At 31.5% G+C, this 25985-nt stretch overlaps 1 protein-coding gene across 1 annotated transcript; it reads right to left on the bottom strand.

Moving 5' to 3' along the window:
- Positions 1-5634: 5634 nt before the first annotated feature.
- Positions 5635-20426, bottom strand: LOC126743176 (protein brunelleschi). The gene is made up of 13 exons (XM_050450157.1): positions 18860-20426; positions 16890-17040; positions 16465-16837; positions 16205-16414; positions 16034-16146; positions 14642-14913; positions 14446-14583; positions 9928-10032; positions 9754-9870; positions 7014-7168; positions 6281-6472; positions 5965-6172; positions 5635-5913 (listed from the first exon to the last, which is right to left on the bottom strand). Exons 1-13 carry the CDS (start codon positions 20194-20196, stop codon positions 5721-5723), a joined length of 3564 nt encoding a protein of 1187 aa, XP_050306114.1. The 5' UTR covers positions 20197-20426; the 3' UTR covers positions 5635-5720.
- Between the last annotated feature and the right edge of the window lie 5559 nt (positions 20427-25985).

Here is a 25985-nt window from a genome sequence, read left to right as displayed (position 1 = left end):
TGAGGTTCAGCACCAGAATCATTGGTCCCTTAATGTATGGTGCGGCATCCATAATAACCGTATAATTGGACCACTTTTTTAATGAACCTTTGAATGGGCATTCATATCGAGTATTTTTACAGCAGCAATTGCCTGAATTATTAGAAGAAGTCAATCTCCAGGAACGGCAAAGTATGTGGTTTCAACAAGATGGTGCGCCTCCCCATTTTCATTGTGCATTAAGGGAATATTTGGATCAAGAATATCCTCAAAGATGGATTGGTCGCGGAGGATTTGTTGCATGGCCGCCAAGGTCTTGCGATCTTACGCCGCTAGATTTCTTTCTGTGGGGTTATCTCAAAGATAAAGTCTATGCAACAAAACCAACTACAAGGGAGGATATGATTATTAGAATTAGGGATGCCTGTCAAACCGTAACACCAGGAATGTTATACCATGTTCGACAAAATATAATTAAAAGAATTAATATTTGTATCGAACAAGGAGGACATATCTTTGAACATTTGTTGAACAGAAATTAACTTTTATTATATAAAAATAAGTGAATTTAATAAAAAGAAACATCCATAAATTTGTTTCATTTTATAAGAAAAAAATAACACGAAATGAAGAAATATAAGTATATTTCAAAAACTATTAGAGATAGGGATAGAATATTATTAATAAAATTTATAGGCTCTTAAGTAAGCTATTAGATGACATGAAAATATACAGGGTGTTTCATTTAAAATAAGAGAGATTTTTATATTTAAAGTTGGGCAAGTTTGGCCTTTCAAAAAAAACACCCTGTATAACAAAATGAATAATTTTACATAGCACGCATATCAAAGTAACTTTATTTTACTTCTGATGATAAAAATTAAGTCTGTATTCAAAATTTAGGTGCTAAATTTTAATATTAAAGAGATGCGTGCAAATTCTAAATTTTTAGCAAAATTTGATTTATCTCCTAAACTATTAGTTTTTGGCATATTAAACCATTATCAAAAAAGATTGGTAATTACGCAAAGAATTCAAAAATGTTTTGCAATACAGGGTGTTCTGTTTAAAAAAATTAACTTTTGTAGTGCCCTGCTTTTTCGGAGCACTCTGTATAGTCCAAAATATATTTAAAATGTGAAGAATGCTTAACCAAATAATAGTCCAGGAGCACGTCATCGATAAATAATATCATCAATGCATAATACTACTCCGCGCTTTGAAAAACTCACCCTGTACAAGTGGCGGGTTTAAAGATATTACATGTTTTTTTTTTATTTGAAAATTTCATTCTTTTTTTGGATGAGGAGTTTTAAACTACCCCCCATATTGTCCTGACCTGCCGTCTTCAGATTTTGATTTCTACATTTCCCTGAAGGCGCACATAGGTAGAAACAGGTTTTTAACAGACAGGAAAGTATAGGGAGTGGGCGAATAGCCTGGCGGGAGACTTTTCCAGACAAGCATAAAAATTGATCACCCGTTTCGTTCCTCGAGAGGAATGGCGAAATGATGAACATTGTCTATAGCAATTAAAAACTCAAGTAAAGTACTCACTTTACATACTTCTCAGGGGTTGTAAAGTTTCACTTTTTAATCACGCATTGAGTTTTTAATACAAATTTTCTAAAATTTTCCTTTACTCTACAAGAAATAAGTGGCATATCGTGATATCGTTTGGTAGGGCGCACTAGAGCATCAAATGACATATATACGCAGCAAGCGTAATTTTTAAACTAAACAACGGAATAGCTTGTATAATGTCATATAAAATTACTTCGCTAAATAGGTTTTGTCCAGTGTTCAAGTCCAACAAAACTAACAGACGCGCACAAATAAAGCAAAACATATAAAATAAATATTTTCTTATTGCCTGCTCTACGTTTGTTCATAGAAATGAATTTTTCCATCACTTTATCATCGAAATTGTTTAGAAATATGGCCTCCATAATTCTTTAGATCAATTGATCGGCTCATTCAACTTAATTAAAATTTTAATTAAACAGTATTCACTATCAATCTCTAACGAAGAATGTCTATAGACAACGGCAACCCAAAGTCTACGATATCGAAAAAATAGTATGTAATCAGTAAACGAGTTAAGAGAAAATCATGGCGCGGAAAAATCGCGCCATAAATGTCCTTATAGACTCGGGTTTCATTGTATGGGGATATAGGTTAGTCCAATCCCTACTATAACTCCATCCCTATCTAACTTTCCGCATCCTAATATACGAAAATCCTCTCTAATCAATCCCTATATTTGTGTTCTGTGATCAATCCTAGGAATATGTGAAATGCGATGGCCAGGCACCAGTTTCTGTTATATATTACTCGGGAAGCACGAATGGAGAGTATGAACATGGAGTGGGCATTTAAATGAATAAGTCAGTTGCTGGATCCGTCACAAATGTTACTCTAATCTCTGAAAGAATTATGTTAATATAGATAAAATCTACATAAATATAATTCGGATATAGGCGCGAATAGCACAACACTGGGACGAGGAAGTACAAGAATTTTATTCCCAAATTAGAAACATATTGAAGGAATTGCCGAAATAAATACTAACAATTAAATTGAATTTCGTCAGTTGTACCTTGTAATTGACTATCAGGAAAGTCAAATAGAATACCAACACGTATTCAGCGTAAGAAATATATTAATATACCAGACTAGCGCTTTCGGCCGTAGGTCATCATCAGGACTTCGTTAACGGACAACTCTACTAGAACAAACATAGACAAAAACCGAAGACCATCATTCTACAAATATCTTCTTATTTTAGAAAATTTACACACTAGAACGTACATACTTCGCCCACTAAGAACTAACAAATAATTATGGGTGATCTTAATACAAAGATTGAAAAGGGACGGATGGGAGACGGACAAATATCATAGGACCATATGGAATCAGGGAGAGGAACGATAGAAGAGACTTGCTTGGTTTATTTGCACAAGAGCAAGAATTTATGATAACAAACACATATAGTTCAAATTCCCAGCTCGGAGGGTATAGAATGTTTTCATTTCAAAATTACTTCTTATTTAACATTCCTTAATAACTTCTGTCGCGTCCTCTAGCTAAACTCACTTTGATATTTCAAACGGGAACCTCCATCGAAACATCATTGTAAGCCGCATTGTCTATTCAACAGTGGCAACAAAAATTAAATCGTTAATTAAAATTAAGACGTCATACTTTGGTATGTTAAATGGCTGTCCTGTAATAGTGTGATACATCTTTTTTTCAAGAAGTTTTTAAGGGTGGTTCTTTTTTAAATAAAAACACTGTATATCTGGTCTTCACCTCGCGACAGAACCGATTATATAATTAGAAACCGGATCAACGTTAATCTTATGAACAAAAGATACCTAGATAGCTGTAAGTCAGTAAAAGCACATCCAGGAGCTGACAGACTCTCAGTTCATAATTCCCTGGTCGGTGTATTCAAGATAAAGATGAAGAGACTAAAAAAGAGTAATATACGCTAGCATGATTTGCAGAAATTAAAGGAACCATCAATAAACCAATAAGTAAAAACCTATACACTGCAGACAAGGCATGATACTTTTGACATACACCAAAAGATGAAAGAGTTAACTGAGACGTCTTAGCTTAAACATGTGACCATCCCAACCAACAATGACGAAAAACATAACTAATATAAACATAAACTAATGTTAACTACATAACATACATAACTACGAACAACAAACATAACTAATGTTGCTGACTTGAAAGATACTGGAAAACATACAAAGAATAACTCTTTTATGACACCAAAGCCGAACTTTCCAAAGTAGATAATGATACAGGGCCAGATATCCTCATTAAAAAGATCAGAGCAGCAATAAAATCCATGAAGGAAGGAAAATCCCGGGATCCGATAATATAAATATAGAGTTTTTGAAACTTTTTGATGAAGACAGCATAAGGTATCTGTGCAGCAAATGTGCTTAATAAAATTCATAGTTCTGGTAATATTCCGCTCACATCGGAGTTCATAACCTTGCTTAAAAAATCAGGAGCTAAAAAGTGTGAAGACTTTAGAACAATAAGTCTGATAAGCCATCTACTGAAACTATTTCTAAAAATCATACACAGAAGAATCTACAGGATCTGTGAAAAGCAAATAGCACCTTTATTACATATTTATATTTAATATAAAACATATATAGCTCCAAGTTTTATTTAAAAGATGCAGAGATATGAACTATAGCGTGTTGCATGATTTTTTGACTATCAGAAGGCTTTTAATAGGGTAAAACATCCAAAAATGGTAGAAATTCTGAAAAATGTATGCTTGGAAAGAAGGAACAACCACATAATAGTTAACCTGTACTGGAATCAATCAGCTTTTGTCAGAATCGGAAATGAGGCAACAGAGGAAATAAAGATACTAAGTGGTGTAAAGCAGGGCACTCTTTCCATTATTCTTCAATATTTATTCAGAACTCATATTTTGAGTAGCCTTAGGACACACAGATTGAGGAATATCGGACAAAACGGTCTTTTTGTCCACAACATAGAATTAAAATATGATAACAGAGTGCAGCTATATGGCCTGGATTTTAATATTAAAAAGACAACATTGATTATAAGCAAAGGCAACATTAATAACTGTCAGCTTAGATACCGATAGAATAAGTGAGCAGTATTACTTATGTCGGAACTCCGTCTGTACCAATCGGACAAAAATGAACGTGTTCCTCCAACAAGTGGCGAGAAAAGAGTCAAAAGAAGGAACATTTTAGAAATTTTAAGTGACTCTGCAGAGCCACTGTCTACAACCTTATACGGTGAACCATAACTGCAATAGACAATCCACAACCAAATATATCATATCAGACGGAGACTGTAGAAGATTTTGTTTCGAAGCCTTTTAAACATGACTTTAGCTGTCAAGCTCGTTCTGTTACTTATCGTAGCAAAGGAACGCAAGTAGCAGTGCACTTCAACAAAATATACTCAATAATAATTTTCGATATTGAAAATGGGAAATACCAAACCCAAATGTACCAAAGACGTAAAAATAATAACATTAAGCGACATACGACACCAATTAGGCCACGTTCCTGGGATTCAAATGAATTCTTGGTTTTTAATTGTGTTTTTTTATATAAATTTTAATTGTGTTTTTTTATATTATTTATATTTATTTTATTCATATAATAGTAAAAGTAAGTAAAATTATAGTTGATTATAGATGTAGTTTAAACTCAATTTTTAGTTCTCTTGTTTTAAAACGTGTATGGGCCAGTTTAGAACTGGGAGCATTGATGTTTTTTTTTGTTAAAATTTTTGCTTGTATTTAAATAATAATGTTGAATAAATATTAATAATAACTTAAGAAAAAAAAATTTGTTACTTTAACTTTCCCTGGAGGGTTGTGCGTCTTTTAGAGGAGAGGCCTTTTTCTGAAATTCGGTAGTTTTAAAATGTTTATAATTAATATATTTTTTTTTTAAATTAAATCGCTCTCCTATGAGTTGGTAGGAAATAGTTGGTAAGATAACATATTTGAGTATTATTTCATAACAACAGGAATATTGAGTAAACTATTTAAATATATACATCATCACTTATAACCTTATACTTAAAGTTTGAAATCAAATATTAAAAAATACAAAGATAAATGACTACGACTGCTAACTTTGAATTTTTTTATTTCTTCTTATACGTATTTTGACTTACAAATAAATAACAAAAATGGCATTACGTAACAATAAACGAGTTTATCTTACTTGTATTGCAATAGGGGGAGTAAACCTCCAAATATGACCGGTACTAACTAAAGGTGCGGTACTAGAATTACTACTGTCAGGTGTATAACACTGAATATCCACTTTATATAGTCCCGGAGTGAAAAACACGACGTTACACTTATGGCTTGCTACATTTTTCGGCTCAAGCGATGATAAAATTTTTCTGGAAATAAATATGCCTTAATCGGTTTAAAAGCGTACAATTCATACTTACTTTGACGCTCCAGATATGGCCAATCTTGTATCCATTCTATAATTTAGAGTGCCATTATTATAATCTTGGTAAAATTGAACTGATAAGGTAAGTTCTTTTAAAGAGGCATCAAGACTGTTTGCGATAGACATTTGAAGTTCCATACAATCGCCGGCTTCACATGAGATATCTTCTTGGGCTCTGAAGGGATCTCCGTTGATTTTTACGTCTAAAGAAGTTAATATGATTTAGGCAAATAACTCCAAGATTACAATAAAAATTAAAAATAAAATGTTAAATTAAAATTTGCCCTAGTACAGTTCTAAATGACTCTTACCCCATTCCAAAGGCGACATCCTAACAATATCCAACATTCTACTGTTTAAGGTGATACCTTTAAGTGATGCAATACCAACAGAATCAGTGGCATTAAGCATCCATTTAAGTTTCACTAAATCGGCAATATGCTCCGAACAGATCCGATTTATATTAGTGAGATTTTTAGATTTGTCCGGTTCCTCATAAAAATCTGTAAAATATCACAAAAAAAAGTAGTATAGCTCTTTCAATTACAAATGATGAGATTTTTTTAAAATATTCTTTGTCAATAGGAGAAAAAAACAAGTGCTTTCTTTACAACAAAATACAAATTTGCTCCAGTTATTTTAATTTTTTGACAAGATTAATTATTTTAAGCAAAATGATAGATGTATATATTATGTATATTCGTACAATGCAATTATATTTTCTCACCATCACTAACAGGATTTGCTTGATGTTTTAAGCAAATTATTTAAAAAAATATTGAATTTTCCATTTTTAATAAACTTGGCTATGTATCTAACAAACCTCTTAGTCTAAGGGAATTTATTTTAAAGGTTTATAAATATAATCAAATTTCTATGACACTTAGATATGTTTCTCACGATAGAATACGTGAATAGGTTTTTGTGGAATACTCTGAAGAAATTAAATGTACTAATAGTAGCTCCACAGTTTAAGATAAAAATCCAATAAACGAAATGGGTTGTTTTTGTAAAGAACTTATTAATTATTTATAGAATTCTTACCGGACAACTTTGACAAAGGACATCTATTAACAGGCACCGGTACTCTGCAACTTTCTTGGCCTTCGATCAGCATATGTTTATTAGTTGTATATTCCAACTCCATTTCTTGATTGGTCAGATTCGCCACGTCTAGCACGAGATAAAATTGGGAGTTCCTGTTTAATAAAAAAAAGTGATGAGACTAAAAGTGGTGGCAAACAGTTTTAAATTGTAATGTTGCATGGGCAACGGAATGTTAGTCCAAATTTGTAAAAAAAACATAAATAAGTAATTTTTCCTATCTTTTCGGTTGCTCCATCCATTTGTCTAAATATTAGAATACAATATTGTGCAATTAAATTAGTATGATCTAATAATGCTCAATTACTCAAAAAAATTCCTAAGTTCGAAATAATTTGTTAAGGGAACGTTATTGCGAAAATTTCATAATTCTGTTACATATGAAAATAAATTAAAGAACAACAAAATGAATACAGTACAAAGTAATCAGCAAATTAAATAATAACATTGTACTCTATTAACAACCTCAAAAAAAGGAAATATTTGTTAAAGCTAATAAGCCAGTCAAATAGGAATAATAGGACCCAAGACAGTACCTTCCGGAACTCCAAACTTAACATTTAATGACTCTGAAATATAATTTTTAAATTTAACTTTTTGTCGCCTGCTGGATAAATATAATTCAAACCAATTAAATACTGTATGACCAAAACTAATAAATTTTAGTTTTTTCAATAATATCTTTCTATCAACGGTTTTAAATGCATTTTTGAAATCTAAAAATACTGCTAATACATAATTACCCTTATCAATTTCAAGTTCCAATACCTTCTCAACAACTTCAACTGTATTTATGTATTTATTAAGAAAGGTATTTTGAACCTTTGCACAGGAATCATAGTCGACTCCATCCGTGCCTCACGGAAAATCCCACTTCAAAGCGATGCATTTACAATACTCCTTAAACGATATGTAAAAGTCTACTTGGAAAAGATGCCGTAGGTGCATACATTACTTTTAATTTTGTGAAATTTAAAAACAAAATAAATATAGAAAAGACACCTAGTAATTTAAATGAATACAATCGCGAATAATGACAAATTTTGCAATTGTAATTAAACCGATAATTTAAGTTAACGAATAAAAACACAATAATAATAAATAATAAGCAAAACAATGAAATTACAAAATAGTGTAAAAGCCATGCTTAGCGATGGAGCGGAACTATACAGGGTGGCGGATCGAGTACGAAACAGAGGCAACGTAACAGGTTCATTCATTGGCTTTTTTAAAAACCGCTCGGGTCCGTCGGCTACGATTTTATTTACCAGGGGGATACTTAAGAAACAAATTTTATGGATCTTTTTATTTCAAAAGCTCCAATTAGTCTAACTTTAACCCGTTCACAGACATGAAGGATTTCGGTATTGGGTCCCGGATCAAAGTTATGACCTGACTCTAGAATATGGTTCATGAAAGGAAGATTGGTGTTGGTTATAAGTATCTTTATGTCTATTAATGATGATGGAGTGTTCATTTACTCTGACCTCAATACTCCTTCCGCTTTGATCCATGTAACAAACTTTACCCTTATTGTTCTTTAAGTGTTTCGCTAAACTGTTTACATTTCTAAAGCATATATTAAGCTTTAATTGTGATTCATTAGAGCGAAAACACTTAGCAACGCAGCATGAGACATTCATAAAATAAACCAAAGAACGGTATAATTTTACTATTACCTTCTCACTTGACATTGGAATTATGCTCATTGGTTTTACTTATGGACTTTTGCTGATTTGGATTATGCTCCTTCAAAATTTCTTCTAGTTTAATGATAATTTTTTTTTAACAAAAGTCTGTTCTAGCTATGTAATCCAGTCTTTCTGTATCGTTCTTTGACCCATACCAAAAATGTAGATATCTAGATCTAACCTGATTGAATTTTTATCTATTTGTATTTACTTATGATAGACGCCTCTAGCTGTATTGTTTTAATTATTTTATTAATTTTGTTATTGTCAGTACCATAAAATAATGTTTATATAAATTTTAAGAATTTTGTAATGTGTTTTATATAGTTCTGGGAGGTTTTTAATACTAATTAAGCTATAAATTTTGGAATTTCTGTTTTGTGGTATGGCTATTACAATGGCCGAAATGCATACGCACGTGTTTTGCATTTTATTGTATGGAGAGTGACCTTGCTTATCTTAAATTACAATGTTAACAAAACATTAAAAAACAAAATTTTTCTAAGAAGTTAATATGACAGATTTATACCAACTAAGTTAGGATAGAAACAGTTAGTTACGACGCTTGGAACAAACAATTTAACAGATAATTATTCTAATTAGAATTTAAATAGATAATTTAAAACTAAGGGAAAAAAGCAAAATTATAAAACTAAAAAATTTAAATTTAAGTTGTTAACATACACAAACTCATTTTTGTTAATTTTCAGATCAAGTAAAACGAAAAAAAAAATAATTTTACGCTAAAATAAAGGATATTAGAGAACCAATTTAAAAAAAAAAAATCAACTTCAAGAACATGATAAAACCCTTGTTTATAAACCATAACGATTTTTTTTTACCAAATAGTACATAAATTTATAAAATTATCCATATTAAAATTTTCAAAAGCTTTTTTTCAGGTTTTTAATTTTTGACTTGCCAACTCGCTTGCCACTCATCATAAAACTATTCAGTACCAAAGAAGCAATTTTTATGTCACTACTTACTTTTCTGCTGGTAATACATCCCAATTAGTAACATGAAGAGATGGTATTAATTCTACCATAAAGAACACTGTACTAGTTCTACAATGTTCTGATTGTAGCCCTGGACCTCCACTATACCTAATATTAAAATATAGGTTAAAAATTAAGGTCACTATGATTTTTTTCCAATGTTACCTTATTTTCAGTTGAGCTTCTACCGAAGACGTCATCGGCGGTTGCTGAAATAGAGCACTTAATCCGCCTGCCAAACTGGACTGACCAGAATTTGAAGATCTAAAGCTACAATAATAATATCAATCAATCAAACGGTTTTTATCTGTTAAATACTCACAAAAGAGCATTTGTAATATAATATAATAATATAAACCAATAAGGAGAATGCCATTTTCAAAACCACAAGATAAGCATCATAAAGCTTAACGGTGTGGTATAGACCTTTAAAGCAAAACCTGAACAAATTAATAGCTACGTCAGCTGGAGGCGGAATACTAAGGCATGATAATTATTGTCCAGTCTCTAACAATCAGGAAACAAAACGAAGCATGAGCGGTGTGGAACGCCAAGGGATAGCAAAGAGCAAGACAGACTTGACGGTGGGGCAGTGATATTATCATAAAAAAATACAATTTAAAGATACTTAACGACTTGTCTGGTCAACTAACTAGAATTTTTTATATACGTAGAGAATTTGTACATAGATAAATGTTTTACGCTATTTGGAAGCATATTCCAAAGCTGAACTGCAACAAAATGAAAGTTAGCTGTTTTATGATGGGGTATTTGTAATTCTTTTGAAATCTAGTATGATATGAGTGCTCCTGCGTATTAAAAAATAGTTTTAAATTGGGTTGTTTACCTGCTTTTATAATTCTGCGAATAAGATAAAGTGTATGATATTGACATCTGCTAGCCACTGATAAAATTGAATATTTATTTAGCTATGGAGTTATGTAGTTACGAAGTGGTATATTGTAGGCAAAGCGCATACATGTATTTTGGATTTTTTGTATATATTTCGCAACTTTTACTGTGATTGCAGTATTGTACACAAAGTCGCCATAATCCAATAAGGATAAAACAGGAAATTTACATATTTGGTTTTATATAGCAAAATATTTTTTAGGTGGTACAATTTTCTTTCTTTTCTACATTTATATTATTTTTTTTCAAACATTTCTAGCTTCGGTAACCACCGGTATAACAATATTATTGCTTAATTTAATTTATGCTGCAGCCAACGAAAATAACACAAGATTTTGAAGCATTTAATTTTAAATTATATTGATATGCAAATTGAACAATTTCATTTAAATTTAAGTTAACGTTTAATTCAGATTCTTGTAAATTATTTTACATACAACTGGAAGTCCTCGGTATATTATTTTTTGAAGACTAGCACGAGTTACCACTTTCTGATACATACACACAAAACAAGAGTTGCCACAAAATTGACCCTTGGGGTCACCTGCTTTCATTGGCAAATACTCCGATTGCTCTTGAGTCAAACTATTTTTTATCGGAACGCAATGTAACCTATTGATTCAAAATTCTCAAACATTTATTTGCATTATTTGAGAGCTCAAAGTAACCAAGTTTAGATAGTAGCATTTTATGATTTAGGGTATCAAATGGTTTATTAAAATCTAATAAACACAAACAGGTGACCTCCTTTTTATCCGCATTTACTCTTACATGCGTTAGATTGATTAAGCAAGTTTTTGTGCTAAAGTCTTTACGAAATTCCGATTAAGAATCCGGAATTATATTATATGTACTTGTAAAAGAATTGATTTGGTTATAGATGTGCCTCTCAATTATTTTTGACATTACTTAAATGATATTTACCTCGATATCCTCTAAATAACTCATCTGACTTACTTTTTTACCTTGATGCCTATTTTATTAAAGGATTGTTTTTCTAGCAGCATATTTTAAGAATTTTTCTAGGAGTTATGAAGATGTTAGGTTTTCTGAAAAGAATTTGCAAAACATTCTCCCCTGATATAAAAAAGCGCCGATATTTATCCCGGGTCAAGTCTGGATTGGAATATTTTTTATTACGTTTACATAAGCAGATTGTAGAACGTGTGAGAAATTCCGATTAAGAATCCGGAATTATATTATATGTTTATAATTAAAAGAATTTATTTATTTGTAGATGCGCCTCTCAATTACTTTTGACATTACTGGCAATATACTAATAGGTCCAAGTTCTTTAGGGTTATTCGGATTACAGACTTTAGGCAAAGGGTCTATTATTGCTCGTTTCTAAATTTCAGGATATATTTGTTTTAAAAAACATATATTTAAAATGTTAGATATTTTTAATTTATGTTATAACTCGATTGCGTTTATATTTATTCCAATAATTATTTTATCAACCATGTCCGTATCTATTAATTGAAAATTTAATTCTTGTATTTAGGCGGGAATATTTATTAGTGTTCAGTAATGGCATTAGCATTACTTACAGTAATTGTTTAAATACTTATATTAATCTCACTTCTCTAAGTAAATTTTAAATGACCCCTATATCTAAAAATATGTCTGCTCGCTAACACCAAAATTCCTCATTCGCCTCCTAAAAATGAACGAGGAACCAGACGTGAGAGAAGTGGACAAGCACTTAAAAGGGAACCATTTTTATGTATTCGATGCATTTGAATGTATACTTCACTAGTACTCAAATTAAGTAACTAATCCCGTAAAACCTTGCCAATTATCGAAAATACCGGCCGGTAGCGGGAGTGACGGGCAGCTCAAGTATATAGAAGAAAGGAATCAACAGCCTATGGTATGTTCATTTTTATTATCCTTTTTCTCTCATAAATTTATTGCTCTCACCCCCACAATTAGAATTATAACAAATCATTCTCGAAGTCGTATCAGGAACACTATTACAGCTTGCATAATAAATATTAAGTAATGAAGGGTTTGCTACATCCGAAGGCCACTATATATTGTTAGAAGATAAATTTTACCTATTTACAATTGTCCAAAATTCTTTACCCCTTGTAGTAGATAATAAGCTAAAATATGCTACTTTATCTCAAATAATGGCATATTTTGTAAAATTTCGCAAATCTTTGTCATAATTCCAAAAAGCTTGAATCATACATTTTAAATATCTTCAATGTGCTTTGTCTCTGAGCTTTGTTAATATTTTATTGAATTTTAATTTTTTTTTTCGTTTAAGAGAAGCATGTTTGTTAACTAGATATAAAAGTTCCTAAGTAAAAATGTCTAATTTACTATTTATATTGGGTGTGTAAAATATATAATCTCAAATTAATTGATTTGAATCCTGTTCAAAATTATGAAGGATAACATCATTACAACAATGAGATTCTATGATTTATTCTATTCTATGATAAAATCTTCTGTTTTTATTTTTAGGTTAATAAAGTATAACAATTTTAGTTGAATAAATTAGAGCATGATCGGAAATTGGTAATACGTTGTGGCAACAGCGATCTATATTTTTGTTTGTTGTAATAACATCAATTAAACTTGACGTATTTGAAACCATATCAATGCGTGAGATGAGTTAAAGTAAAATTACTTTGGCTAAGATTAAACATTTCTAGTAGTCAAATTATTTTTTTTTTGAAAAGACTCTTTTAGAAAATCTATGATTAAATCACCAATAAAAAATAATCCAGTAAATGGCATGCCGTCTTCTAAAAAGGCAATAAAATTCTTAACGTTGGATGTCGGAGGTTTAAAAATTGATATAAATGTATATTTTTTTAATATAATTTAAGTTTTATACAAATTAATTCACAATCAAGTGGGGTAGCATCAAAATCAAATGAGTGAAATAGTACATGTATGTATATATTATCTAACATGATATAATTGTCGCTGTTATTCACGAAGATGAAGTTTGAAATTATGGTTTGAAATTTTCACCGATTTTGCAAAGGCATTTGACAGGATGAATTTTAAAGTTTTTCTAGATAAATTAAGTGCACTTGCTTGCTTAGAGAGCCATCTGGATAGGACTCAAGTATCAATAACTCCATATCTAATTCGTTTCCTGTAACAATTAATGAAGTTCCTCAGAGGTACAACTGCGCTTCCCTTTCATTTATATTATTCATCAATGATCTGATCTTCTAAAATACATGAATGATTCAATGCCACAATTCTGAATGCCACAATATCCACTCAAAGTGAAAGATAAGAATATGCAGTGATTCTCTCCTGATTTAATAAAATGTCTATGTTTATCCTTACTCAGGTCGGGAATGTATGTGAATGTGTACAGCAGAAGTTTTTAAGATTTATGGCTTATAAATAATATTTAAATACGATCACGGGGCTTACATGTTAAATCTAATTAATTTAGAAAATCTGGAGAAATGACAGAGAAATTCATGGAATATCTGATTGTCAAATGATGGTTTCTAATTTTAATATTATAATAAGATATATACGAATTTTTTTTTTGTATTAATTGTTTTTATGGAATGAAATTTTTATAGATTTATTATATTGCTTTTAATTTTATTATAAGATTAGTATATTAGTATTAGTCTTAATAAAATAAATAAATAAATAATTAAAAAAAAATATATAGTTTAAATTTTATGACTACTATATGCTTGTTTGAATGATTCTTTAATATGCCCCAATAAAGTCAGGTTTATATCTATTACATAATATGGTCTAGGTTAATAAAAAAGTTACCTGGAGGTTACTCTGGAAAACGATGAATTTCCAGGCAAAGAGTTGCTCAAACTACTAAACATCCCACTATTCAAATCTGGCGGGATACTAGGTGATACCGGCATATTTGGTGCTAAAAAGTTTGCGGCTGCATATATCCTAAAACAGTTGAAAAGCTCAACTTCAATTTCACCCAAAATATTTAGAAGGAACATACTTCACTTCAAAGGATGCAGTTTGTCCAGGCAAAAGAGGTAAAATTAAATTAACTTGTTCCTGATCGATAAAAAATATCTCGTTCTGTAACGACTGGTCCAGAATACTGTTAACGGTCACCTCGAGCATTTCCACCGGTATTTGGCTGGTGTTATTTAATGTAATTGTACATTGGGAGCTCTCGCCATGGAATAAGCTCAGGCTGGCGGATGTTACTATACTATCGTCGTGAAAGTTTGAAAATGATGCACTTTGAGGGAGAGATGTGGAAACCTAGAAGATAGATACAGGGTGAATGAGTATAGAGGGTGTCCGAGACAAAAACAGTCCAAACTGAAAATTTGAAAAATAAGTGGTTTAGCCAAAAACGCGATTGAAAAACGCACTGTGTGCAATAACAATGAATACAAATGCAATTCAATGCAGAGCAGACGGAGTACTGTAAACAAACTGAATTAAAAAAGTATTTGTAGCTTTTTTTAAGATGATGAGAATTAGTCTGTTGATTTTTTATTGGTTTATCTTTCAATCTCATACAATACCAGTAAAATGTTATATTATCTGTTATATGAGGCATGCGACTCTTTTGAAGAGTTTGATTTATTATTGTTTAAGTAAACTGTTTATTAAAATAATGGGTTTTCAAAAATAGATTAAAATTAGCAAACTTTCTAAGGTACTAGCCATGTTAGCGTACAATTTTTTTGTCCAGTATGAGGGATCAAAATTATGGGATTGAAAATAAAAATAAGTCACACTTCAGTTTAAAATAAATTTCTTTTAATGTAGCAGAACTGAAATTAGAATCCAAAAAATATGAATTTTTGATCTGTGACAATGGAGAATCTGATCCAAGAGTACAATTTTGACAAATTTCATTAAAGCGCCAAGATCTCAATAACCATCTATTTTTGACTAAGGTCATTTTATGTTTTTCTGGATGCTTATGAGTTGCTCCATAAGCCTTTTTTGTATTATCGTTGACCTATCGGACACCCAGCTTATTGGATATTAGACGTATACAATACACGTATATTTTCATCTGAAACCATCTTTGTAAATTATTATTTAGTTGCCTCTTTGTTTTAATTTTTACATATAGACATAGATATAGTAGTAGTATACAACAATTTTAAATTATTAATGTTAAAAACAAAAATAATTTTAATGTAGTCAAATTATTAGAAAATACTTACACTTCTAAAAAAATATTTACACTTAGTAATTTTTAATTGCAAGATGTCTTTCATTTATTGCACCCCTGAAGGCAGTACAAATCAATGCTTAATTGCAGCAAAACAGTGTTAAATTAAATTGTCCACAAAAGTTTATTTTTTACATTAATTATTTGATGAAAGTCTTTTTTAAAAATTATATTCGAACACAAACTCACCTGCAAGATTGGCAAACTTGGTATGACATCAATCTTATATTGTGGTGGAAAATTTCCACTCATATACTTCAAACGACAATTAGATTTAACACCTAAGGCATGAGTACTGTATCCTAAAAAAGGCCATATTGTTGTACACAAATAAAATAATGGAATCCCTTTGACACATACCAGTTATTTCTAATTCACCACTTTCACGTGCCCATCCGCTCAACGTGAGAGAAGTCACCATATCAGGTAATAAAGTAACAGTTTCCGGAGCAGACTCAAAAACCACTCCAGATGTTAACAGCCGCATGTTTGAAACTTTCAATTCAAATGGCAACGGGTTTACTAATTTTAAAGATACTTCGCACACTTCGTTTTCTACCCACAAGAATTCTATAACACTGATTTATAATAAAAAAAAGACATATTTAATAAAGTCTTACCCATTTTAGGATCAGCCTTATCCCTAGTTTTTCTATCCAAACTGCCAAAATGTATGGGAGTAAACAAGAATGGCCCAGTATCTTCCTTCTCTTTTTTAATCACTCTAGGTCTCAAATGTGGATTCAAGTCATTCAAAATAAATCCACAACATTTGGGAATGTCTGTTAAATTCGCCGGAGGCACAACAACTCCCGATTCCAGTACCAAAGGAACAGGAGAACCCTCGCATTGTACTGATAAGCTCTGTAGCTGTATGGCCAGCTCTTTTTGCTCTGTGGAACTTAAATGAGGCCACATGGTTTGGAGTAAGAACGTCATGTGACGGGTCGCTAGTGCTGAATGACCAGCTCGTTTTGCCGCTACGACTAGATCCTAGAAAAAATCGATTTGTAGCAGATTTTTTTCATGTACCTGTTTATAGTACCTGCAAAATTTGAATTTGCAATGTTGGCCAGCCCTGGTCAGCCTCAATCATTTCAACGGGATCTAAAATAAGCTTGTGGCCAGGCAAACTTTGTAACATCAGGGAATAACATTTGTTCCAGTTCGGGTTTGGATTTTGAGAAGATACATATCTAAAAAATATGTTTAAGTCATAATATTACAATTTAAGATTTACAGATAATTCTAGAATTTAACCCTACATATTTATAGAGTTTTTTGCACCACATAATTTAGCCCTTAAACCAAATAAGAACTGTTGTATTAAACTAAACAAACAATAGTGATTTGTGGGAAAAAATTTAAAGCACTACAATTTTTTTGTTCTGCATTTTTTACATTAAAATAATATATACTAAATATAGACATAACCATATTGTTATATGTTTTGGACAAAAAATAGGTTGTCTTATATTCAAAAAATATTGTAAATTATATATTTATTTAACAGAACTACAATGTACAGAGAAAGCAGAAAATCTAAGTCTCATTTCTGAAAAACACTTCAGATTTGGGTTTCATATTTCTTCAGTCCCTAAAAAAGCATATTTTGAAAAATAAATCAGCTCAGAAAAAGCTTTGTGAATCCTTAGTATTGCCTATTCTTAACCATGCAGCAACTTAACTGTTGCAGATTTACATTTAACCTTAGAAAATATGAAAGAGTATCATTTAAAAATAGTGAGTTGTGTTGGCTTTTTATAGAAAATTTATTTCAGTGTAACCCCACTGGTTTTACAGAGTTAATCCTGCATCTTCACTCCTCTATTTGTTTAACAAATTAGTATATAGAGATAAAGTACATAATGTCAATGTAAGGTTTTTGGATAAGCATTCCTTAGTATTATTTTACATATTTCAGGCATACTTTTTCAAACAATGCTGTCATTATTTATAACAAGATTCCTAAAGTATAAAGCTTTTGGCAGAAAGTGGATTTCCTAAAAATGTAGAAAATTTGATTTCCATAAGCATCAAATGTACAGGTAAACTGGTAGTGTGTTTTTTATGTTTTTATTATTATGTTATGATTGTTTGCTTTTGAATATGTTTTCTTTTTCTTTTTTTTTCTCAATTTTTTTTTAGGTCATAAGTACAGTTTCTAGGTTTATGTAGTTTTTTTTGTACTTTAAATTAAGTAGAGTAGCCTATGTAGCCTTGTTTGGAACTAATAAAGTAACAGATTATTATTATTATTATAATTATTTAAGTATCAGTTTTGTCAATAAATACAAGAAACCCTCTACAGATATTCATCAGATTGGTTCTGGACATCTTAATCTTCATTATATAGGTACCTAGTAAGGTAAATTTGTTTATTGAGATGTTATGCTTACAAATGCCCAAATGGCACTAGTTATAATTTTATATCGTAAACTTACATTATTAAATAAATAAATACAGGTATGATAAGGGATTATCTACATTTTATTTAGAGAAAAAGTATCAGCAAAGATTTGATTGTGACCCTTGAGAACAAGAAGTAACATTCCTAGTGAAGTATAGCTGATTGGTAAGTAAGTCTTAAAATTAAAAACTAGGAGCACATAATGTTAGGGGTCATAAAAAAGTACACAATAACAGTCATAAAAAAGTAACCATATAATAACAACAAAGAAACAAAGTTGATCTAGCAGTAAAATGAAAAGTAACTAAAGGCACATAAAATTGAGATAAAAAAGAAATTCAAAGTGAATTGTGCAGATTATAACACAAAAATAACTAAGAGCAGATAAGTGTTGATGGGCCATAGACATAAAAAACGAGAACAATGAAGGTCTATTACTAAAAAGGATGTGCTGAATATGCTGGAATGTTATCTATACTATTTCCTTTTTTACACTTTAAATATGCAGGAATGTAAAATTTTGCTATTGCAAAACAAACACTAATGATAAAGGAACTTGAGACTTTTGCTTAAAACCTATATATTGGTATGTAACTCATTCTTACCTAGTTGCAGCTAATCTTAAACAAAAGGCTGCCTTCCTATTAAAACCAATTTGAGTATATAACTGGGCTAAATTTTCAAACCTCTGAATCTTCTCCTGTTCTGAAAGGGCCAAATTTATATATACCACATTCTGTAAAAATCCAGCTGCTTGTAGTGCATGATTTTGCTCCACTGCTATCCGTGCAGCTTTAAAACTAGCCTCAGTCTCTACAATTCCTGCATTCTGGTATTTACTAAAATGTATTATGGCTTCTCTATATCTTTTGCAAATTTCATCTGGTGCTAGAACATTTGGTACTGTTTTTTTTACTGGAATGTTACTGCTCTGGGTTTCTTGAGTGGGTTTTTTTGGGGATCCCTCTGGTAGACTGCCTATGCGTTGAAAGTTTTCAGTTCTTTGCATATTGGGGTATAATACAAGGGCAGACGCAGTACAGAGGCCCTCATATGCAGCACCAAGCCACAACCAATCATTTACACTTTTAAGAGTTTCTGCAGCAGTTGTATAATATTGTAAACTCTCTGCTACTAAACCTGCTTGCAGGCAAAGATCCCCTAGATGTTTGGTCATTCTTCCTGTGCATCTTTTCTTATTTTGCCTAGATTCCATGTCAAGACCAACAAAATCTTTTTTTTCAAAGGGAGCAAGTAGTAATGATGATACTCGCTCTAGTTTTTCCCTAGATCTATCTTGTCTTTTGGACTCTAAGACCCAAAACAGTGAATTAATAAATTCAACTATTTGATTCTCCAGGTCTGCACAAGGAGAATTTTCATCGTAAAATAGTGCTCTTGTTTTAAAATTGCTTGGGGTAGTAAATTTTTCTACATTAACCTCACTTTTAATGGCTTCACTCTCTTCAGAGCTACTGGATTTATCAATAGGGCTTGTAGGTGATTCAACCTCCTTAGTAGGTCCAAATAAAATACTTCTTGAGTCGTAAAGAGTATTATTGTACTTTACCTTTAGACTTTCATGCACTCTGCATACTTCATTAAGTTCAGTTTGGGAATCATACTTCCCTAAGGATATTAATCCTATAAGTCTTCTGTGAGTCTGAAAATCACCCCAGTCACTGTTCTCAACTGGGTGTTCTTTAATGTATCTTACAAATATGGTACGCACTTGCCCGGAGGAATCCGTTATTTTCACTTGACTCAGTTTGGCGATGCGATCATAGAATTTTGAAAAAGTTTTGGGCTTCAGTTGGGCTCCAATGTGTTTAACAAGCACAAGTAGGGCGGCGTGATCATGGGATATTTGGTCATAGTCCGGATGTGACATATTCGGCTCGTTAACGCTTGTGGATAAAATATAACTTACAGAGGAACGCATTGAAGATTGAAATTTGGAATGAGGGTGAACATGAAAAATAGACTTGCACAATTGTTTGAGGTACTAATAGAGCTATTCATACTTTTCCGTGAGAAATCTTTTTAAGTAATATTTGTTCTAAATAATATAGTTCCAGTTATCTGCAGCTCAATGGTCAGCAAAATACTTGGAACTTACATAGAGATTTCAGGAGTTGAAAAATAAAAACAAACCACAAAATACAAAATGACAATCAGCTGATCAAAGTGAACACGTGATCGATAATTTGTTTTGACAGACAGATCTCATAAAGGGCGATTTCCATTAATCGATAAAGCACTAAAGAAATTTCAGGAATATGTTATTTACTACTTCTATGTTATATATTATTAATGTAGTATATTTATTATGTTTCATATGATTCATATAATAGACTTAAACACCACTTAATTATTCTCAATTGCCTGAAAACATGCAAAATTGTTTCTTTCTCTAAGTCAAAAAAGAATATAGTTAAAAGCTCTCATCCAATTTCCATATTTTCTATATTTTCTAAAACTCAGCTCGGCATTCATAGCAATCTTTTTCACTCAGTTAAATATCTTATTATGCCAAATCGGCATGGATTTTTTGAATTTATATCTACAATCATAAGCCTAACTTGATAACCTCATTCCTTTTTGATTCTATTTTTGAATATTAAAAACAGCAAATTCTTTTAGGCCCAACTAAATGTCGATGCATTAATATTTCTTTTTTAAATTTTTCCATTATCTGCAATTAGACCTAAAACAGAAGAAGTTTGTGAGAATATTGGAACTATTTTCATCAACAGTGAAACATTTTAACAAAACCTCATGTTGCAAATCTTTCCAATTCTTCTCACTCTGCTTGAGTCAGCTTCAACCAAGCAACCTTCCAACCACATTTGTTTTTATCAAGGCGCGAATACGGCAAAAATTTATCTTAACTATCGAGAGATTCGGATTAAACAGTTGCAGTCAAACCAACATCAATAAAATTGCAGTATCTTAAGCCAGGCTCAATCACACAAAGAATTGGAACGTTCTAGGACTTAAACTCAGTGGCCTGTTCTTAGATAACAAAATACCGACTTTAACAAATAATCCCCTATCCTGAAGATAAGACTTAATCAATTTTACTAGCATCACTGAAATAATTTCTTGCCTCATAATTATCTATTCTGTCTGTAAATAGAGAGATCCAGTATAGCTAAAATTATATATATATTTCATTTCGATATAATTCTATATTAACTCTCCAAAGGGAGTGGTGAGTGCCCCAGAGAAATCCAGAATGATCTGAAACCCATGGAGATGCTTAAATGCTTGGTGGGAACTTTAACTGAAACTAAGACAACTAAGATAAACTAAGAAAAATAAAGCAAGAAAGATTTTCCATAGGAAAGGTGAATTTTCTGTGACTGGCAAAAGGAATTCTGAATTTTGTGCCTTGAATATTGTGAAAAATTTCCTAAAAGTAATCTGTTGCTTATTTGTTTTGTGATTGCTATAGTGAAAGGACATTGAACATATTCCTGGAACTAAAACCATAATTTTTGGAAGAAACTTAGATAAATTATTTTAAAAAAATATTAGAAATACTAATATTTTTAATATAAAAAGAAATAAATACCTGTAGTAAATGATGACAAAGCCGATTTGTTAAATTTCACAAAAATGTGTTTTCTATAAGACAGAATTTAAATGATGAGTATCTTCTTTTATTCTACGTGACTACGTCTCTGAGAACGTCTCTATATCATTTTTCAATTATCCCTCTGCACAAGCTTTCCCAAATATCTGGAAACATGCAAAATTCTCCCGTCTCTAAGTAAAAAAAAAATATAGTTGAAAACTGTCACAGGGTGTTACATATGTGATGACTAGTTTTAAGGGGTTATCCCTTGTAATTTTTTAAGTAAAAAAGTTTATATAAACATAGGTCCGGAGACGCTTCGTTTTCGAGATACAGAATGTTAACATTTTTTTAAATAAAACAATTAAAATTAAAATGAAATTTTTGTCCCTTAAATTTTGTTTAGAGAAAACAATTAAAAACCCTTTTTCAGCCTGTCTCTGGCCTCCATAAAAAAAATAAAATGCTTGGAAATTGTTCTTATTTGAAATAATATGCACATGTATAAAAATAGCTCTGATAAGAACATTCCAAAGTTTTTACATTAACCAGGTACGGTCAGTTGAAAGTGTTTTAGTGTGCTGATAACTATGAATAACGTCAAATTAGCTGAAATGCATTTTATTTATGGGCTTACAGACCCGTCGACTTTACCACGCTTCTTAATAGATCAATTACATCAGAAAGGACTTTCACAAGACCCATGCCCTACTGTACCAAAATGGATCTTTAACTGCTAATGCTGAGTGCGTTGGTAAACAAGAAAATAATATTGATTCAATAATTAAAGGAAGCAATAGAAGACGATCCAACAACTAGTACGCGAAAGATTATCTTTACAGTTTGATATTAGTCACCAAAGTGTTTGGAGGGTTTTGCATTCAAAATTACTTTATCCATACCACATTCAACGAGTGCAAGCACTGTTGCCAAGAGATTTTCCTACACGCTTAGAGTTTGACCGGTGGTTTCATCAAAAAAATACGCAGAATCCAAACTTTACGTATAAAATTCTATTTACATCCGAAACTTCCACAATAATCATTTTGGGACTACGAAAATCCCAATGCCATTGGAGAAAGTGAATTCCAACAGCAGTTTTCGCTAAATGTTTGGGCAGAAATTCTTGGTGATCATCTTATCCATCCGATAAGATGATCGGAGCGATAGAATTGCTCTTCTAAAGCCGAGAAGCATTTTTTCCGTTCTCGGCTGAATGGTGACGCTTACAGACAATTTTTAGATGAAAGGTCTGTTTGAAGAAGTAGCACTATCCACAAGAAATACAATGTGGTTTATGCACGACGTGCACCTGCTCTTTTTAGTCTTGTTGCTCGAAACTATCTTAATAACATTTTTCCTTAGCAATGGATTGGTCGGGTGGAACCTCAGCTATGGCCATTACGATCCCCAGACCTGAATCCTTTATACTATTTCTTTTGGGGATATCTGAAATCGCTTGTTTATGCGACGCCAGTTGTGGATGAAAATGATTTAAGAAATAGAATTGTAAATTCTTCTAATGTCATATGCAACATTCCAGGAATATTTCGTGTGCATTAACGTGTGTATTAACGTGTGCGACAATCGCTGGGGACAAGATTGCATGCTTGTATTGAGAGTCGTAGTTCTCGTTTCGAGCATTTGATTTAATAAATTAGAGAAAATTTGATGATATTTAAAACTAGTAAGTTTCTATTATTTTTCACAGAAATTAAGCATACGCGTACAAATAAGCCAAGAGGTACCTTATAAAATTAAAGAAAAACCGATTTAACAAAAAAGTTTAACACCCTGTATCTCGAAAAAAAAGCGTCTCTGGATATATGTTTATATTAACTTTTTTTTAATTAACAAATTACAAGGAATCACCCCTTAAAATTAAAGTCCTTACTTATGTTGCACCCTGTATATTCGTACTTTCACTTAAAGTAAAAACCATTGCTACTTTTTGTGATTTTAACTGATCATTATATCCAATAATGAATAGAAACTAAAGCGTGAGAGCACACATTTTTGCATTTGTTCAGTGTGGTATGTTTTGGGGTTATACTTAGATTAATTCTATTGCTTACACATCTTACATATCGAAAATCGCTATTCAAAATGGTTTTTCGTGACGAATACATGGATGCATTCTTGGACAATTATAGAAAATATGATTGCCTTTGGAGTATCTTTAACGACACAAAAATAGGGCCGAACAAGAAAATGCTTGTGTCCAGCTTCGCAACATGCAAATAGCCGATGTATTTTTGAGAGGGGTGTGTGAGGCAAAGGAAAGTACCTCTAATTTCCCTTCCTCCAAGGTGTCTTTATTTTTTAAAGCAAAATAGCTACATATTAAACTTATTATGACATATTATACAGTGTGTTCACAAAACGTGTGGTAGAAGAATCTAATGTTTTATGATTCTGCGTAAAATTTGAAGTAAATTGATGTATCACATGTTATAAAAGTAATATGAATAATTCTTAAATTAAATATGTATAAAAAAGTTCTTTGGGTTTTACAGGAGATAGAACCAATACTATTTAAGACAGGATAAAATAATTTGTACATTCTTACCTTAACTTTTTATGGTATATGCAATGGCATATATTTTAAGCCCTTAAGTGTCAAAGTTTTTAAGAAACATTTTTTTTAAAGTTAAATTTAATAAAAATTACAAGTGACAGTGTACAGCAATTACTTACATCTTAAATTAAGAGGGGACTATAAAAGCCGTGTTCTCAATTATGCCAATTACGACGTATAGTATTTGGTTCTATAAGCGTTGGTTCTAAAAGGCAGGAAAAAGTTTTTTTAAGATTTTTGAGTTAAAAAATTTATGTTGATATTTTTTTGCTTAAAAAATATAGCCAAAGTAGAGAAGAGGAGTAGTAAATAGATTCGCTGTATATTTTATTTATATAATTTATTATTTGGTGTAACAAAAATAATAATTTTCTCATTAGTTGTTTTTGACAATCATTTTTAATTGCCAAGGCACTGCTTTAGCAGTTAAACATTTTTCTGCATATGCGTCTCGAATTGCTTTGGCTGCATTGATTATTACTCGAATAATTATAACTTAAAGGTGCTATTCCTTTAATCTGAGCATCACACCATGAACTTTTGGTTACTGGAGTTGTAGCAAAGGGTATCGGTTTCTCAAATACTCTAAATCTGGAAGCTCGTACACCAAATGCATTTTCAACGATTCGTCGTGCTCTTGATAAACGATAATTAAATATTTGTTGGCATTCTGTTAATTGGCTCCAGATCTACTGTAGGATTTTAAAAGGTTGTTTTTTAATGAAAACGCATCAACTGTTACAAATACTTCCTTTGAGGGTAGATGAAGACTATTTTGTTTCATAGCATCATAAAAAGACGATTTCGAGAATACTCTAGCATTTGTACCTATTCACGAGAAGTAATAATTTGCATCTACGACTCCATCAAGATAATGCTGTAGGAATGTTTGTAATTTAAATATTCAGAGCCAGTTTGTGGCGGTAGGCGTATTATTACGTTCGATCGTATATTTACCTTCGATCGTTCCCAAACAGTTTTTGGAAAATTCCAGCGGGTATAGAATTCTCGTTGGATAATTTGCCACTCTTGTTTTATTTCTGGTACTTGCAAAAAAAGTTAAGATTTTATGGAATTGTCATTATTTTTTTTTTGTACTTTATAAAGATTTAGTAGGTGCTTTATAAATTAATTTTTGTTTTCAGAAGCTTAAAGCATAACTGGCGGCATCTGAGGATACTTATGCAAGCCGCCAGTCGCATTCGGATGTTGAACAGGGAAATACCCAGAATACCGATGAAGTCACAAGCCAGGCTTCCATACGAACACAAAGAAGTCAGGAAACGTCCAGCATGTCACAAATGAAAATAGTGTCAAGAAACTGGAAAAGATTGCCAAACCTTGCCAGAGCGATGATGAAGACGAGTTTGATTTATTTTGAAAAACCTTGCGCTGCAATTAAAAAAATGTCATTTAATAGGGCTCTTATTTGCCAGTAGAATCTTCAGAGTATAAGAGAGCAGAAGAGCTTACATATTTTAAATAGTAGTCATCAAAATCAAGATCAGCTACGTAGCAATTCATCATCTACAAGTACTCACGCAGTTTTGCCTCTAGATTTGCATAACTCATC

This window comes from Anthonomus grandis, chromosome 12 (genome assembly GCF_022605725.1).
Source record: "Anthonomus grandis grandis chromosome 12, icAntGran1.3, whole genome shotgun sequence".
In the NCBI taxonomy this organism is placed as follows: Eukaryota; Metazoa; Arthropoda; class Insecta; order Coleoptera; family Curculionidae; genus Anthonomus; species Anthonomus grandis.
This window is presented reverse-complemented; position numbering and strand designations above follow the sequence as displayed.

Bases quoted from the DNA above. Each gene is read 5' to 3' on its own strand.
- LOC126743176 (XM_050450157.1), bottom strand. From the start codon at position 20,196: ATGCGTTCCTCTGTAAGTTATATTTTATCCACAAGCGTTAACGAGCCG. The intron at 16,147-16,204 runs GTATGTGTCAAA...GGCCTTTTTTAG, and splicing joins TGGTGAATTAGAAATAACTG to GATACAGTACTCATGCCTTA. The intron at 9,871-9,927 runs GTAACATTGGAA...TTTTAATATTAG, and splicing joins GAAGCTCAACTGAAAATAAG to GTATAGTGGAGGTCCAGGGC.